Genomic DNA, 15,755 nt, shown 5'->3' on the forward strand with positions numbered 1-15,755 from the left:
TCGCCTCGCCCCGGACCCGCCCTCTCCGTCTCCTATTGGTGGGAAAGTTCTGCCGCCTCCTGTGACACACGCAGGCGCGGAAAATCCCTCCCTCCCTTTTGTTTGCCCCGCCCCTTTGAGGAACCAAGGCAGGAGGCGTGACGCGGAAGTTCGTCTGCACGTGAATCTTCCGAGCCAAAAATCTGGAGAACTGCGGCGGGCCAGATCTTGATCTTGTCACTCGCTAGTGACACGGCCGTGCTAGAGAAAAAAGGGACCTGTTTGCTCTGAATAAACTTGCAGCAGCGGGCATTGCAGAAGAATGCATGGGAGAATAAGAATTGCGGGCAAGTTTTAATAGAAACCATGGCGGTGCACGAAGTTTTTTCCGTGATAAAGATGCACGGCAACGCTCGAGGTTCTCTCCTAAGTACTTAAACATGCGGGACTAACCGCGAAAAATGCATTAGGAAGACGCGTGAAAAAAGTGAGAACTGAGCGGAATTTGCGGAAACGTTTTTATTCAAAGGCTTGCGGCACATAAAAAGGAGAAAAACATCAAAAGGAGCTCCGTTTCTAATAATACATCTATTTGTATTTGTTTCTTTTGTTTATATCCATGTTTATATTTATACCTATCTTGTACATGTTTGACAAACTAATAAATACAAATACATTTATCTCCAATTTTCCAGTGTGCAAACTAGCCATAAAGGTTAGCAGGCTTATCCCATAATCATTATTGCAGGGTGAGTATGAAATCAGCTGTTAAATCTTAACTTAAATACTGAGCGAAGGATGACATTCTTGTAGGCTAACATAATTCCTAAACTTGATGGTTCAGAAGCAGATGCCACTAAATTGTGTGAAAAATTTATGTTGGCCTTGCAGACCATCCCAGATAAGAAACACAATAACAGCTAATTATATGTCATTGTAAAACTTTGACAGAACCTTTCAAGTCTGAAAGTTGTTCCCTCCCTTCTTTTGCAGCCTTAGAGCCAATATCTGCATTTAAGCTATTCTGCCACTTAAGTATTCCCTTGACAGAGACTCCCAAGGTTACTCCCACATGCTATTGTTGTTCCTCTGACCCATGGTGACTCCATGGACAACATTCTCCAGGCCTTCCTATCTACCATCCCCCAGAGTCCATTTCAGTGACTCCATCCAGCCACCTCCTCTGTTGTCCCCTTCTTTTGCCCTCAATCTTTCCCAGCGTTAGGCTCTTCTCCAGTGAGTCCTTCCTTCTCATTAGGTGGCCAAAATATTTTGAGTCTCATCTTCAGGATCTGGCCTTCTAAAGAGCAGTCAGGGTTGATCTCCTCTAGGACTGACCGGTTTGATTGTCTTGCAGTCCAAGGGACTCGCAGGAGTCTTCTCCAGCACCATAGTTCAATGGCCTCAATTCTTTGGTGCTCAGCCTTCCTTATGGTCCAACTTTCACAGCCATACATTGCAACTGGGAAAACCATAGTCTTGACTATACACACCTTTGTTGGCAGGGTGAGGTCTCTGCTTTTTAGTATGCTGTCTAGATTTGCCATAGCTTTCCTCCCTAGGAACAAGCATCTTAATTTCTTGGCTGTATTCCCCTTCTGCATTGATCTTGAAGACCAGGAAAATAAAATCTGTCACTACTTCCATTTTGACTCAATCTATTTGCCAGGAATCGAGGGCCAGATGCCATGATCTTAGTTTTCTTAATGTTGAGTTTCAAGCCAACTTTTGCTCATACTATTAAGTTTATAGCGAAACAAATCCACATCCTTTACAATATCAGCACTATCTTAAATTGATTTATGGCGGTTTCCAGTTGGTGTTGATCAGGAGATCCCACCCTCGGTCTCTACAATCTACGGTGCCACAGACTTAAGTACACTCTGCTCCTAACATCCACACATTTTTCTGCTGTAGTGCCTGTTTTTTGTAACATCACCCCTCCCCCCAAGACGCACTAACCATGTTGGCTTTGTTGGCACTTGAAGACATGGTCTTGCTATCTTACCTTGAGATCTGGTGATGTAGGTGGAGAGCCTGCAAATTGATTGCAAGTTACTGTTTTGATGGCACTTATTTTGGTTTTGATTTTTTTGTATTGTTTTTAATGTTAACTTTGTAAGCTGCTGTGAATGGCAGATATTGAAATGGGCAGTTATATAAATTTAATACATTACTAACATGTCTATCAAAGGTGATAAACAGAAAGAAAAATTCAGATCCTAAAAAATGTACATTTTTTACATCAAATATTTTTTTTTGTTTTTTATCAAGAAGAGTACAAATTCTTTAAAATGAAACAAGTTCCTTTAGAATAAGGTTTTCAAGTGTTTTCCTTCATTTCCATCTCCCTTGCCAAATGACACAATACAGGTAGTCCTCAACTTACGACTGCAATATTAAGTGAATTCTTCCCAATTTTACGATCTTTCTTGCCACAGTTTTTCAATGTGAATCACTGCAGTTAGTAATTCGGCTGTTAAGTGAATCTGGATTCACCACTGACTTTCCTTCTCAGAAGGTCGCAAAAGGACTCCAGGAAACCACAACTGTCATATGAATCCAGTTGCCAAGCACTTGAACGTTAATCATGTGACTGGGGATACTGCAATGGTCTTAAGTGTGAAAAATTGTTATAAGTCACATTTCAGTGCTGTTGTACCTTTGAATGGTCACTAAACGAATTGTTGTAGGTTAAGGACTATGTGTACAGTGTTTTTCAAGTTGTTTTGCCCATGCCACTCTTACAAACTTGTTTTTCTCATGTGGCCCATCTGTCCAGGTTCCATTACCAGATACACAACAGTAGCTGGTATGTTATCTGGCTGGTAAAACAGTATTTGCAATGCAATATATTTTTGTGCAGCTTCTTGGTGCATGCTAGGGCCCATTAAACATTTCACCTGCTACCCTCTTGAAATGTCCTAGAGTACATAAGGAGCCATATCCCCTGCTTGAGAAGTGCTGCTTTTTAAGATACAAGATCGGTCCTGTTTCAAAATCTGCATGCTTTCAGCAGGTCTGGAATAACCTATTTCAAATTCAAAAGGTGATCATATGACCAGGGACATTGCAACCTTCATAAATGTGAGTCAATGGTCAAGCATGTGTATTTTGATCATGTGATCATGGGGATGCTGCAACAGTTATAACTGTGAAAAATGATCATGTCACTTTTTTCAATGCTGTTGTAACTTTGAATGGTCACTGAATGAACTATTGCAAGTCAAGGACTACCTGTAGTCAAGAAGTCTATTCTGCCAGAGGAGTCTTCTATTTAAAATTACTCTCTGACTTCCAAAGAAACCTGACATGCAAATTTGAATGTATTAGACGACATTATTCTTTAAGCCAGATACTTTATGCTAGCATTCTCAATCAAGGATGCTGCTTTACTTTTATAGTAGCTAAACCAACATCCAGCCCTGGTAGAACTACACAAATATAATTTCACTAAAAGAGGACCCAAGCTGCAATAATAACTATTTAGCAAATATTTAGACTGGCTGTTAAAAAATTCGAGGAATATTGGCATGGCTTTTTAAAATCTTCTATAAAGTATTCTGGATTGAACATTTGTGTAAATGGAAGTTTACCAAATTAAAAATTCAGATTATTAACAAAAGATATTTTATTGGATTTTAATATTCACACATCAGTTTATACTCTTTAGAAATACTAGAAAAAAAAACTTAGGGTGATCTGTTGAAACATGCAATTTACATGGCAACAGGTGTGCTCATCCAGAAAACATGCAGAGATTATTAACAGGTAAATTGCTCAACTTAGACAACTCAACACAGTAAACATGTTTCCACTGCAATTTTCAGATATGCAAGTGGATTAATTTTAATTCATTTAACAAATTTGCTTCTTTAATTGAAGCAAATAGTTCTATTTTTAAAAAAACAAAAAAACCAAAACTGTAGTCCATTCTGTATAATATGTATCATTAAAATCTGCAGGGAACACAATTGGTAATACATCTTGTTTCTATTTATGCAGATGTTTTCATCATATTATCCAGTCTCTTAATTTAGTTCTGTAGTGGGTTAAGAGAGACACTACAGTATAGTTATGAAATGTCATTTCAAGTAGTGCATTAATATTACATTTATGTAGCATGATTTACTCAAAAAACATAACCCAATCTACATATTTAAAACTTATCAATATATTTCTATTTACAGGATTTTATGCATTTATTTATAATGGGTAATAATCAACTGAACATAGCTCATTTATTATGAATTGTTTAGGTTGCAGAATTTAGGAGGCAGAGAGGCACAATCTCAAAGCCAAACCACTAAAACCAAACAGAATCACCGGGTTGGGGGGGGGGTTAGGGGGTGGAGGGTTAGATAGATTTATGGCCATGGCTTCATACAAAACAAAAACATTCAAACTATAAGCAATACACTGAGTCAACCTTCAGAATCATGATAGAAATAAGTTCTTTACTTTGAAAAAATAATCAATCCCACTCAGCAAACCTAGAAAACTTTATTTACAACTATTCTTTCAGAAGAATTATTAAATCCTGCAAAGCAGCACTTGTAACCAGTCATTAGAATTTAAAAGTCCCAATATAACAATATTTACAAATGCATACATTTATATTCAGTCTTCATTAATACGAAGTGAAACCAGATTGCAAAATTACAATACAAATATTTGAATGAGAGAAAATGTATATTCTGTATCATTCAGAAAATACCAAGTCAGTACTTTCGATAAAGCTTACATTCTTTTCCAAAATCATGTACTTAAATTAGGTTGATAGTTTCTGCATTGAGTATCTTCAGTCAACTTTTACCACACTGTATATCTTGGTCACAAACCAAAAGCAAGCGAAAAATCCAATTGTTCCTACAAATAAACACAAAACTGCATCAATATTCATACCTGGTCATCTTACACTAATAAAATAGTTCACGAAAAATATAATTTTGCACATTAGTGTGTCTATTTTAATGCTTTCTCTCTTACAGTACATGGTGATTACTTTTTCAGGAATTTATATTTAGAGCCACATTATATCAGTAGTCAAGCAGCTTGATTGCCATATAGGGGCTGAGCTCTGTCCTTTGAGAGGAAGTTCTGTGGAGCAAGACTGCTCTGGTGCAGACCATCTCTCATTAAAGTTAAACTCCCCCCCACATCTGGAGGAAGACTAGCACAGGGATTTTTTGCTTTGGAAAAAAACAACCATTTAGCTAGGAATCTGCATTAATTACTTTTTTTATTTTTCTGTGTGGTGCATGTATAGATTAGAAAACCTAATATCTCAGCCTTCCATTCTTCTGCAGGGGTGTCAAACAAGTCATTATGGTGGCATCACATGACGTATCGGGACTTTTATCCCCTCGCTAAACCAGGCATGGGCATGGCCAGCGCGTTATGCATCCAGCCTACCGGCCAGGAGTTTTACAGCCCTAAACATAATAGCAATCCTTTTTCCACTCTTTTTAAAAATCATTTAATAGAACAATATGAAAGAGAAAATAGTAAAAAAAAAGCTATAGGCAGCAAATACTCAAAAGGGTGGTTTTTTAAGAGTCAGCTTGCCTAAAAAAAACATAAAATACAAAAATAGCACCATTTCATCCCTAGAAGCAGAAACCTAAGTCAATCAAAAACCCTAATGAAATAAAATCACCTCTGCAGAGAAAATGAGATGTGGAAAAGATAAAGAGGCAAAGAGATTGTCCTGGCTTTTAAAAGAATTGCTGATTCTTTGCATGGTTTGGTTCCTGACTTACAAGTTTTGGCTGATTTTAAATCCACTCTACTACGCATATCACTGACCAGTTCTTGAAACAGAAAGCTGCTATTGAGCGAAACAACATTTGATAGCTGTTCATGGTTGAAAAAATAACCAGTTCCTCGCGTAGACTACTGGTTTAAAGGATACAGACAACTCTTTGAAAGAGCTCAATACTTAAAAGCTGCCAATATGCATTTCTGTGCATTTCAGATCTCCTTTGCAGAATATGCAGAAATTCTAAAGTTCCCGCTTCATATAGCAGAAAGCAATGAGTAAATTACTAATTTCAGAATAATAGATTAAGGACAAGCACCATTCCCTTTTGTTCCCAAATAGCCTCATGTGTCATGTACATTTAATGGCAGTTTGGAGGGTTTGAAAATTCACAATAGTTTTTACGCGTTATAAATATTTCAGCAAAAACTGAATATCGCATTGATTTTTTTTTCATATTAGCTCAGCCACTGATGTTGAACAGATTCATTTACTATGTCAAAGACACAGTTGTGGACCTAGCTGTGAATTGGATTTGTCGCGTAGCTTCCAGCAACTTGCTTGCTGTGTCAGATCAATGACCCAGAATGCCATATGAGAAGCAAATGCCCCAAGCATGTGCTCTACTGCTGTGACAGCAGGGCACCATCAAAACCCTTCTTGAGGCTGACCATTTTAAACAGATGAGTAAGCAGCAATATAATCATTTGGATACAGCAATTAGGAGGTCCTTGGTTTGGCTTTTATATCAACTTGACAGGAACTTAAATGCCTCTAGGACCGAATATCCTCGGATGTTTCGTTTTAGCCTCGTGAAATTTATGATGTGCTTTTTCATGTACCAACCTTTTTTTCCTCATGAACAATGCAGGTGGGTTGTGGGAACAAAAAAATCCAATATATGATTGGTATTTAATTCAATATGGTGAATTAGCAGAAGATTCACTGTTGCCAAGTCTCTTGTGGTACCAAAGCAAAGGTGTCTCCACAGGTGTACTCAAAAAAGGCAAGAGGCAAAAAGCAACCCATAATGCAATCAAAACTTGGGCCCTTTTTATGTGCCTCACCCACAGAAACCAGGCAAAGCTTCAATCACACTGCCATATTGCCATCTTGACTTTATTTTACCATATCTTACGGATACCCTTAACAAAGACTCAACATAAAACCTGAAAAAGATTTTTTCCCCCTTCTAGGAGAGTCAAATTAGTCTCATACGCTAATTGAACATTTTTTATTCACTTGTAAGTATAGTAGTTGTGGTAGCAGCAGCAGCAGCAGCAGCTGTATGTATTAATTGCACACCTTCTTTTATAGTTCTAAGTATTATTACATTTGCCTGACAAAAATTTTAAGAATGGGTTTTGTAAAGCAGTATGTCTCTATTTAAACACAGGGCATATTATCAGCTTACTTTCAAGTATTCATAATTCTAAAAATAAAATTTGGGAGTCTGCTGCACTGTAAGACAAAAAGAATCTACAAGTCAAAGCGATGGCATTAACTTACCTTTCAAGAATGGTCCGACTAGCTTGCCTGCACATAGCAACTAACAAGAGCAGATACAATACAGTACAAAAGCAACTCGAGGTATGAACACTAAAGCATATTGACTACAAAAAAGATCCTAGCACTACAGGTAGTCCTCGACATACAACAATTCATTTAGTGACCATTCAAAGTTACAACAGCACTGAAAAAAGGGACTTATGACAATTTTTCACACTTATGACCTTTGCAGCTGCCCGATGGTCACGTGATCAAAATCTGGACACTTGGCAACTGACTCATTTATGAAGGTTGCAGTATCCTGGGGTCATGTGATCCTCTTTTACAACTTTCTTTTAAGCAAAGTCATTGAGGAAGCCAGATTCACTTAACTGTATTAGTAACTTAACAGCTGCAGTGATTTACTTAACAACTGTTGCAAGATAGGTTGTAAAATTGGGGGGGGGGGGAAATCACTTAACAAATGTTTCGCTTAGCAACAGAAATGTTGGGCACAACGGAGGTTGTCATTCAAGGACTACCTGTATTGCAGGAGATTTGCAGAACCATTCCCACCCAGAAATTATAAAGCTATTGTGTTTTTAGGGGTTTTGTCTTATGGAACTAAAATTATATTTTAAAACATTTCACAACTTTAGCCTTGACTGCGATTAAATGTATTGTGTGATGCAGCCCAGGCTGTAAAACAAGAATCAAAATGAAAAGTGGCTATTTGACAGCCAAATTAAAAATCTTGAGAACCTAAACTTAAAGCATAAATACTAATTTATCCCTGGCCTGATTTCAGAAGATGTGATCCACAGCACACATGTGCAAAATTTCTAGATTACATACAGGGCTTTAATCTGAAATAAAAATGTTTGATATACAGTGTCTGGCTTCATCACGTCCTCAGTTTCAAATTAGTTACCAGTTTAGTGTTTCTGCAGGCATTTTGTTTATCGAGCAATATTACCTGTAAAAAGGAAGAAGATCAGGACCATTATCATGGTGTAGCCAAAGTACAAAATGGTGCTTGCTGTACCCGTAATCTGAAGCTTAGAAAAGAAGTAATGCACTGCATATATTAGAAAATAAAAAGCAGTAAAACCACTCGTAAGAAAGGAGCGCCACTGCCAGTGGTAGTCCTACAACAAAGAGAGAAACAGGTGTCAACGTTAGAAAGGCTTCTAAAAATGCAGAGGGCTCAGGGGCAGTTAAATCTATTTTATAACATCACATTCCATTTCAAGTTATGCTGAACACCCCTCTCTTTAGAACTTTTAAAGAGGACACCAATTATCCTGTTAAAAGACACGTTCTCAGTTATAGCTAAATGTAGCGTTAAAAGGGTGAACATTTTATAATACTTATATAACAGTGAAGGAATGTTGATCAGAGATGAAAGCAAGATTATTCATGACACAGACTTAGAGGCTTTCCTGCCTGTGAAAATGTAATCCATGATTGAGAATATATCCTCTTCTATATAATATTTGCAAATCTGTACTTGGGGCTTTTGGTTTAATTGGCAAAACAAAACAAAATGTATCTTGGATGTTATTTATTCAACAGTTTCAACTATGACAGACAATTTCTGATTCTCTGTTCTTCTGTTCTAGTAAGATCATAAAAGGTATGGCTCACACACAAATCTAAATCTGGTTTACAAATCAAATGTAATGTGGTTTGTTTCTGGCTTGATATGTGTTTTAGTGTTATGTGCAAACCAGATTGTATTAATCTCACCAAGCCATAGTAAAATCTAGTTTAGGGTGTTTGAACAAAGACGGACCTTTTTCCCTCAAAAAAGAGGGTGAAAATCTGGATGCGTCTTATACACTGAATACAGCATTTTTGGCCTCCCGAAACCTCGCCCCCTTCACCAAAATGGCAATGCATAACCTTTAGGCGGCTCCCAGAATTCTCCTGGTGGCTGGGGAGGGCAGAAATGAGCGAAAAGTGGGCCGTTTTTTGCTCATTTCTCCCCCCCCCCAGCCCCCAGGAGCACTCTATAAGCCTCCTAAAGGCTATGCATGCCCTTTTTAAAACAAAACCCGGGCCTGTTTTCACAAAAAACGGGCCGTTTTTGGGAGGTCTGCAGAGTGCAAAAGCTTTTTTTTAAATTTGCCTCTTCAAAATCTTGGTGCATCTTATACTCCGGTGCATCCTATACTCTGAAAAATATGGTATTCTTTTATATCTGTGGAATATAGCATTCAAGTTCAGTGATTAAGCATTCATTCTGCAAATACTATTCCCAGCTGCAAAGAACAAACTTCTTCGTACTTGGGCAATATTTTTTCCTTCCCCCATCTCATGTTCTTAATTTTTCTAGCCCCACAACACTGTCCCTATGTAAGTCTTTAAAGTCTCCCTCTGCAGTAGAAAATGCATTCTCTTTTCTTATCTTGTTATTTTAATTAATACAGCAAAACATAGATTACCTTGTGACAACCTATTTGTAAAACTTACCTCTGCACATAAATGGAAATAGCAAAGTAGAATAGTAGCCTCAGAACATGTAATAACCAAAATAATGAACACCAGAAACAAGAAACCAAACATGTAATACATCTGATGAGACCTGGAAAACAGAAGTTTAAATTAAACAGGATTCATACTGTAGCAAGCAAGCACTTGGCCTTTGAGATCTGAACTTCCTAATAAATGCGACTCAGCTTTTGGCCTCTCCTGATGAGATAACAGGTGTTTCATCCAGGTGATCTGGTTGTTTTTTAGTGTGCTATAGCTTTCACTTTGCTTTGTAGTGAGTTCCTTAGCTGACTTGCCTTCGTTGTTGTTTTTTGTATGATATTATCACCACATTTGATTATATAGATTCAATTCTTGCTTCTAGTGTCTTTTGTTTACTTTCTTTGTTCTTTTTGGGCTATGCTGACTAAGTGATCTTGTTGAAGTATAGTTTTTCCTTTATCCCTTGTGGCTAGCAACCCACAAGCCTAACTATTAAGGTATACAGGCCTCACAAAGAGTAGCCACGTGTTACTATGGTGAAGGTGCACATCCTCTTTCTGCTTGGGATCTTCCCCATTTTCCCCAGTGTCCATTAGCAAAGCTTGGACTTTTAATCATATTTTGCTTTATTATATTTACATGCTAAATGATATTTTTATCCAGCTAACAGTAACTTTTTGTTTTATCTCATATTTTCTCTTTCTTATGGGTGTGAAACATTCCAGCATCTACGTTGAGTCAACAAGTTCTGTTTGTCAAACTGGTTCACTTATTTCACTGTATGCTCAAAGTTATAATCACATCCATTATTATTTTAAACTGATTAGAACATTGTTACTCATGATATTATACAACAAAGGGTGGGGACTGATATTAGTTATAGCCTTATATATATTTTATGGACACCTGCTATTGTTCCTGATTATATAAGCACTCTTTGAAACTCACTTGCAATTTACTGGTCTAGGGATTCTGACTGGAAGAATATTTCCCATGATCATTGTCTGTAACTATTTTATGGTTAAACTGGACCAAAAACTGGGAATCGTGAGGTCTAATCCTACTCTAGGCACAAAGCCAGCTGGGTGGCTTTAGGCCAGACTCTCTCTTTCAGCTGGAAGCAAGCAATGGCAAATCATTTTTTTTTTAAAAACCTGTCTAAGCAGTTATCGGACAAAGACTCAAAGACACAAATTTCTTTCTTTTTCTGTTTAGAAGAACATCACCCTGCAGAGAACTTAAAGCCTTAGTATAAGTTCTATACTGTTTTAATAAAGTAACCTGCATGGTTTTGGGGTATGTGTATAGTTAAACATATCAACATTCATCAAATGTTAATAGCGATAGCAATAGCACTTAGGCTGATATGCTGCTTCACTGGGTTCTCATTTTACTGACCTCGGAGGGATAAGTCAACCTTGAACCAGTGAGAATCGAACTGCTGGCAGCCGGCAGTCAGCAGAAGTAACCTGCAGTACTGCATTCTAACCACAGTGCCACCACGGCTCTGATAGCACTTGGTCCTGTGATGATGGTTCTGACTAAGACCATAACTGATGAGCAATTAGTAAGAAAAGCAGTTTATATTAATTCCTACAATGTCACTGCAAATACAAGGAACAAGCATCATTTATCTGGTTCTAAGGAAGATCATCTACCACTGCTCTAATTATCTGCGTCCATTAAAATGACACTGATTGGTAAATTAAGTCAAAGTTGTCTACGGATTTTAAAATACACAAATATAAAGACACTCAGATAAGTTAGATTTGCATCACATCAGAATATTGGAACCACTGGGAACCAGGGGTATTGTAACACTCAGGGTCTGCAGGGTCTTTTTTTATGAATCAGTCCTTCAAGCTATCATTATATAACAAACATATCTGTATGAGTAACATGTTCACAACACTTTTCTTTGCCCAACAGGAAACTGTTCTGAGGGCATGACAAAAGGACAGAAAAATGCAAGAGATAGGTGCAAACTTAAAACAAATAAACAAATAGTTATGCATTGCAATGGATTCAAAACTCACCATATGCTATTAAGAATGAAAAAAAGTTGTATGAAGATGCATCCAAAGGGCAGAATGCCTCCCATAACAATCCCGGGAAGTGGTTTTGTATAAAATGATTGTTCTGGAATCTGGCGAGGAATCTGATTTGTACGGACTGGATGTTCTATGGCCTTTAGAGGTATTAAAAAAGGAGAGAAGGAATTGGATCTCAGTAATTTCAGCTGTATTTCATACAATCCAAAGTAATGTTTCTCAGCCTCAACAGCTTGAAGATATGTGTACTTCAACTTCCAGAAATCTCCAACCAGTACACTGGCTGGGAAATTCTGGAAGTTGAAATCCATACATTTTCAAGTTGCTAAGGTTGAGAAAGATCTGCTTAAAAGCTAGTTACAATTGTACATTCAAAGTACAATAAATAGAAAGTAAATTGAATTCCCACACAATTTATGTAATAAAATATGTCATGTTCAAAATAGCCTGGTCAAGTGAAATCTAAGTATATGTCACAGAAATCTGATCATGCTTTAGATTTGTTTATTTTATTAATTTTTTATGCCACCAATCTCACTCCTGAAGAAACCCTGCACCACATCGTAAGGTAATTTATCTTTAAAGGTAATGATCAAAATTTTATTTTTTATTTTTACACAGTGTAATTGAATACACACACACACACAGACACACAGACACACACACACACACAGCATTCCATTTAGAGACGACATGTTCTTGAGAGATGAGGCTCAGCACTTATTTTGCAAACAACTCAAAGATACAAAATGTATTCAGGTGAAGCCACTTACATTCTTTGTAAAACCAAAGTAGGCCCCAATGAAAGTCAATGGTACTGATATGCAAAACCAAAGTGCCAGAACAGCAACCAAAGTGCCAAATGGGATGGCGGCTGAGGACCCTTCTCCCCAAAGAATGAGATTCATGATGAAGAAATCTGCAAACACAATGCTAAAAGAGAGAAGATTTTAAAGCTGATGAAGTTCTATGTTACTGAAATCACATTACAGTTTGTCTAATGTAACGTTAAGCAACATTCACAGGCAGAACAGATCAGGCAAATAGGTCAAGAAAGTCTACTTCTCTTAATGGAATAGAACTGAACTCCAGCAGGAGTTGACATTTCAGCTAAATAGCTTCAAATGTCTGTCTGTCATCTCTGCACTTCAGGGGACAACTGCTTGCTGTGATTAAGCCAAAATATGGAATACAGGAGCTGTATAGTGTATGACAACACATAAGGCCAACTATCCTGAGATCTGAAAAGCAGCCTAAGGAGTAGAACCAAGGGTCAGTGAGGAGCAGGATTGTCTTACAAAGTATTTCTCCAGGTTGATATTATTAATCAAGACTTTAACAAGACTTTAAAAAAGAAAGAAAGAAAAATTATATACAGCTCTGGTGTATTATGATATGCAGATATATTGTCTATGCTATTGAGGACTTACACATTTAAGGTGAGCTTAATTATTTAGTGTATAATTTAACATTAGTCATAGGAATTTGCTTACCCAGGGCAAAGGAAAGCTGTTAGGAGAACATTTGTCTTCCATTTCTCTCCCCCAAAAGCTGTACAAAAATTAAGCCAACAAGGAGAATACCAGTTAAATGTAGTGTGGAGGTATACTCAAACACATCTGAATATGTTAGGCAAAAATTGAATTATTATGACTTTAAGGAAATAATTATTTTCTTCTCCTATTCTCCAAATTTAGCAATTCAAAAGGTTAATTTACTTGCCAGAGAAAATTATATTTTAAAATCCAGCTTAATAACATAGCAAGAAAGAGAAAGAAGAAAATTTCAACATTACATACAGTGTTTAATATTTCTACTTTAAATGATGAAACTTTATTTCTATTAGCTGGTTAATCATCATAGCTGTTGTGTGTATTTATTTATTTTATGTTGTTTTAGAATTTTAGAATTGTAAGCCACCCAAAGTCACTTGGTTGAGTTGGACAACTATAGAAATTGAATGAATGAATGAATAAATAATTTACATGGCTTTTAATTTTTTATTTGTGGATAGTGTAGTTCAGTCTAAACTGTTTTCAATAAAATGGCTTACAAGCACATATGGACACAATGTACTCCCTCCACAGCATATCTATTAAAATAAAAACAATCACTGATCAAGGAACTCAGCAAAGTGTCATAAAGTATAAAATGAATATGGTATTTCGCTTCCTTTCAAGTGACACCATACTAAAGAAAACAACAGAACAATGTAAGCATCACATGTCAAACATAGTGCAACTTCAAAAGCCATCAACAACTTCATTTTCATACCTAAGAGTGGTCAGTTTCCACAGCTTTCCCTTCCTTTCAAATACATCAAAATGAGAACAACTGACAGAGAATTTCTACAAAATAACCCAGCCAACCTGAAAGTTTGCTAGAAGAACGATGTAAACTGGCATACAGCCTTCAGTCTTAAACATTTCTCCATCTTGCCAGAAGGCAAACATTAGAGAAGAAAATGCTGCTGCTGTGATGATAATTTACACTAATGATTTTAAGTGCTGTCAGATTAAATAAAGTTTTAAACTTACATTTGTAGAACCTGGCAGCAACATAACCTGCCGGAGTTCCAAGAAGCACCCACAAGACCACGGCACAAGTCATTAATGCTCCTCGATTTGCAGGGGATAAAAATCCCAGACAAGCAAAGACTGTTGAAAGTAGACACACATTTGAGAGATGATTAAAATGGAAATGCTCCGTCCAATTTCCTGAACTACACCTACAGGGCAGAATGGCTACAAGTAATTTGTAAAACAGTATTTTTTCCAGACCCACAGCTAAAAACTTCCAAGAAAGATAATCAGTCCATAAAACAGTGGATGTTTTTTTTTAACCCTGGCAATTACCTGGCTGAGAATTCTGGGAATTGAAGTCCATAAATTTTAAAGACGTCCATGTTAAGAAACATTGCTTATGTGACTACAGCTCAGAATACATATCCCCAAAAAAGGGGGAGGACAAGTGGCGAGAGGAAAAAGGCAAGATGGGTGGCACGCAAATTAAATATTTTAAAAGGTTACAATGTTTTCTTACATTCTCACAATGATTAGCTGAACTGTATAAAATTCAGGAATAAGAGACAAAAAGAGCTGGTTTCTAGACATTAGCAAATATATGGAAGCACCTACAATTCCACCCCCCACTTCTGCACAAGGCCAGATCTTTCAGAGCACAAGGAGTGTTACTAGTAATCCTTAGCACTAAAAGAGATTGCTAGCTTTGCAGATTGGTTGAAAGCAATAATTTGGGACAAAAGATGGCATTATATATATATATTACAGTTCTAAATGTAGTTGTTTTTAAAATTAGTGGAAGGGCGATAGTAGAAAACTTTTACTTTCCAGGAGAAAGTAAGAACACAGAGCATTCTTGAAATCCTACTTAAAGAATTCAGACTTTGAAAATGAACCTGCATTTTAATAGTATTCATACTGCACTTACATAATGTAACAAATGTCATAATTAAAATCTGAGTTCCAGAACCCAGAAAGACAGAAAGCAGCATTCCTTTTCGTGGGGGTCTAAATATGTCACCATGAACCAATTTCCAGCCAAATTCCTCCTGAGCATCTTCCTGAAAAAGAAATAATTAGTTTAGTATATTACAATGATCTGGCTGATTTACATAATTATAGGTTTCCCAACTCTGTCATTGATTATACTCTATTACTCTATCCTTTTCAGATATGGAATATTTTATTTATTCAGTTTCAATAATATTTCAACTTATTCAAAGAGTGCTATAAATAAAATTATCCTGATCATTTCACATAATCGTCCAAAACAATGGGAAATGGGGTGTTGGTTCTTACCTGATACACCCCTTCTCTCGACAGGTGGAGACAGGAGCCATGCATGGGTTAACTCAGCCAGTAACCAATAGGACTGAGTCTACTGATTTGACATCATAGCCTCTGAGGAGAGTCCTCCCGCTTCTTTGACGAAGGAGATAAGTATACTGCTGTGCTCTCGAAATTCATTTCTCCAGA

The 15,755-nt window shown here is 37.0% G+C and overlaps 1 protein-coding gene across 1 annotated transcript in view; it reads right to left on the reverse strand.

The window, feature by feature from the left end:
- Positions 1–4,462: 4,462 nt before the first annotated feature.
- Positions 4,463–15,755, reverse strand: part of TM9SF2 (transmembrane 9 superfamily member 2) — a 35,527-nt gene continuing 24,234 nt past the window's right edge. Inside the window, exons 10-17 of the mRNA XM_014072951.2 lie at positions 15,208–15,340; positions 14,295–14,414; positions 13,251–13,308; positions 12,531–12,690; positions 11,743–11,894; positions 9,704–9,815; positions 8,205–8,376; positions 4,463–4,848 (exon numbers count right to left, since the gene is read on the reverse strand). Coding sequence (XP_013928426.1) covers positions 4,781–4,848; positions 8,205–8,376; positions 9,704–9,815; positions 11,743–11,894; positions 12,531–12,690; positions 13,251–13,308; positions 14,295–14,414; positions 15,208–15,340 — 975 coding nt within the window. The 3' untranslated portion in view covers positions 4,463–4,780. The remainder of the gene's footprint in view (positions 4,849–8,204; positions 8,377–9,703; positions 9,816–11,742; positions 11,895–12,530; positions 12,691–13,250; positions 13,309–14,294; positions 14,415–15,207; positions 15,341–15,755) is intronic.

Source organism: Thamnophis sirtalis, unplaced genomic scaffold (assembly GCF_051295495.1).
Source record: "Thamnophis sirtalis isolate CommonGarterSnake01/CBP01778 unplaced genomic scaffold, rThaSir2_p1.2 scaffold_12, whole genome shotgun sequence".
NCBI lineage: Eukaryota > Metazoa > Chordata > Lepidosauria > Squamata > Natricidae > Thamnophis > Thamnophis sirtalis.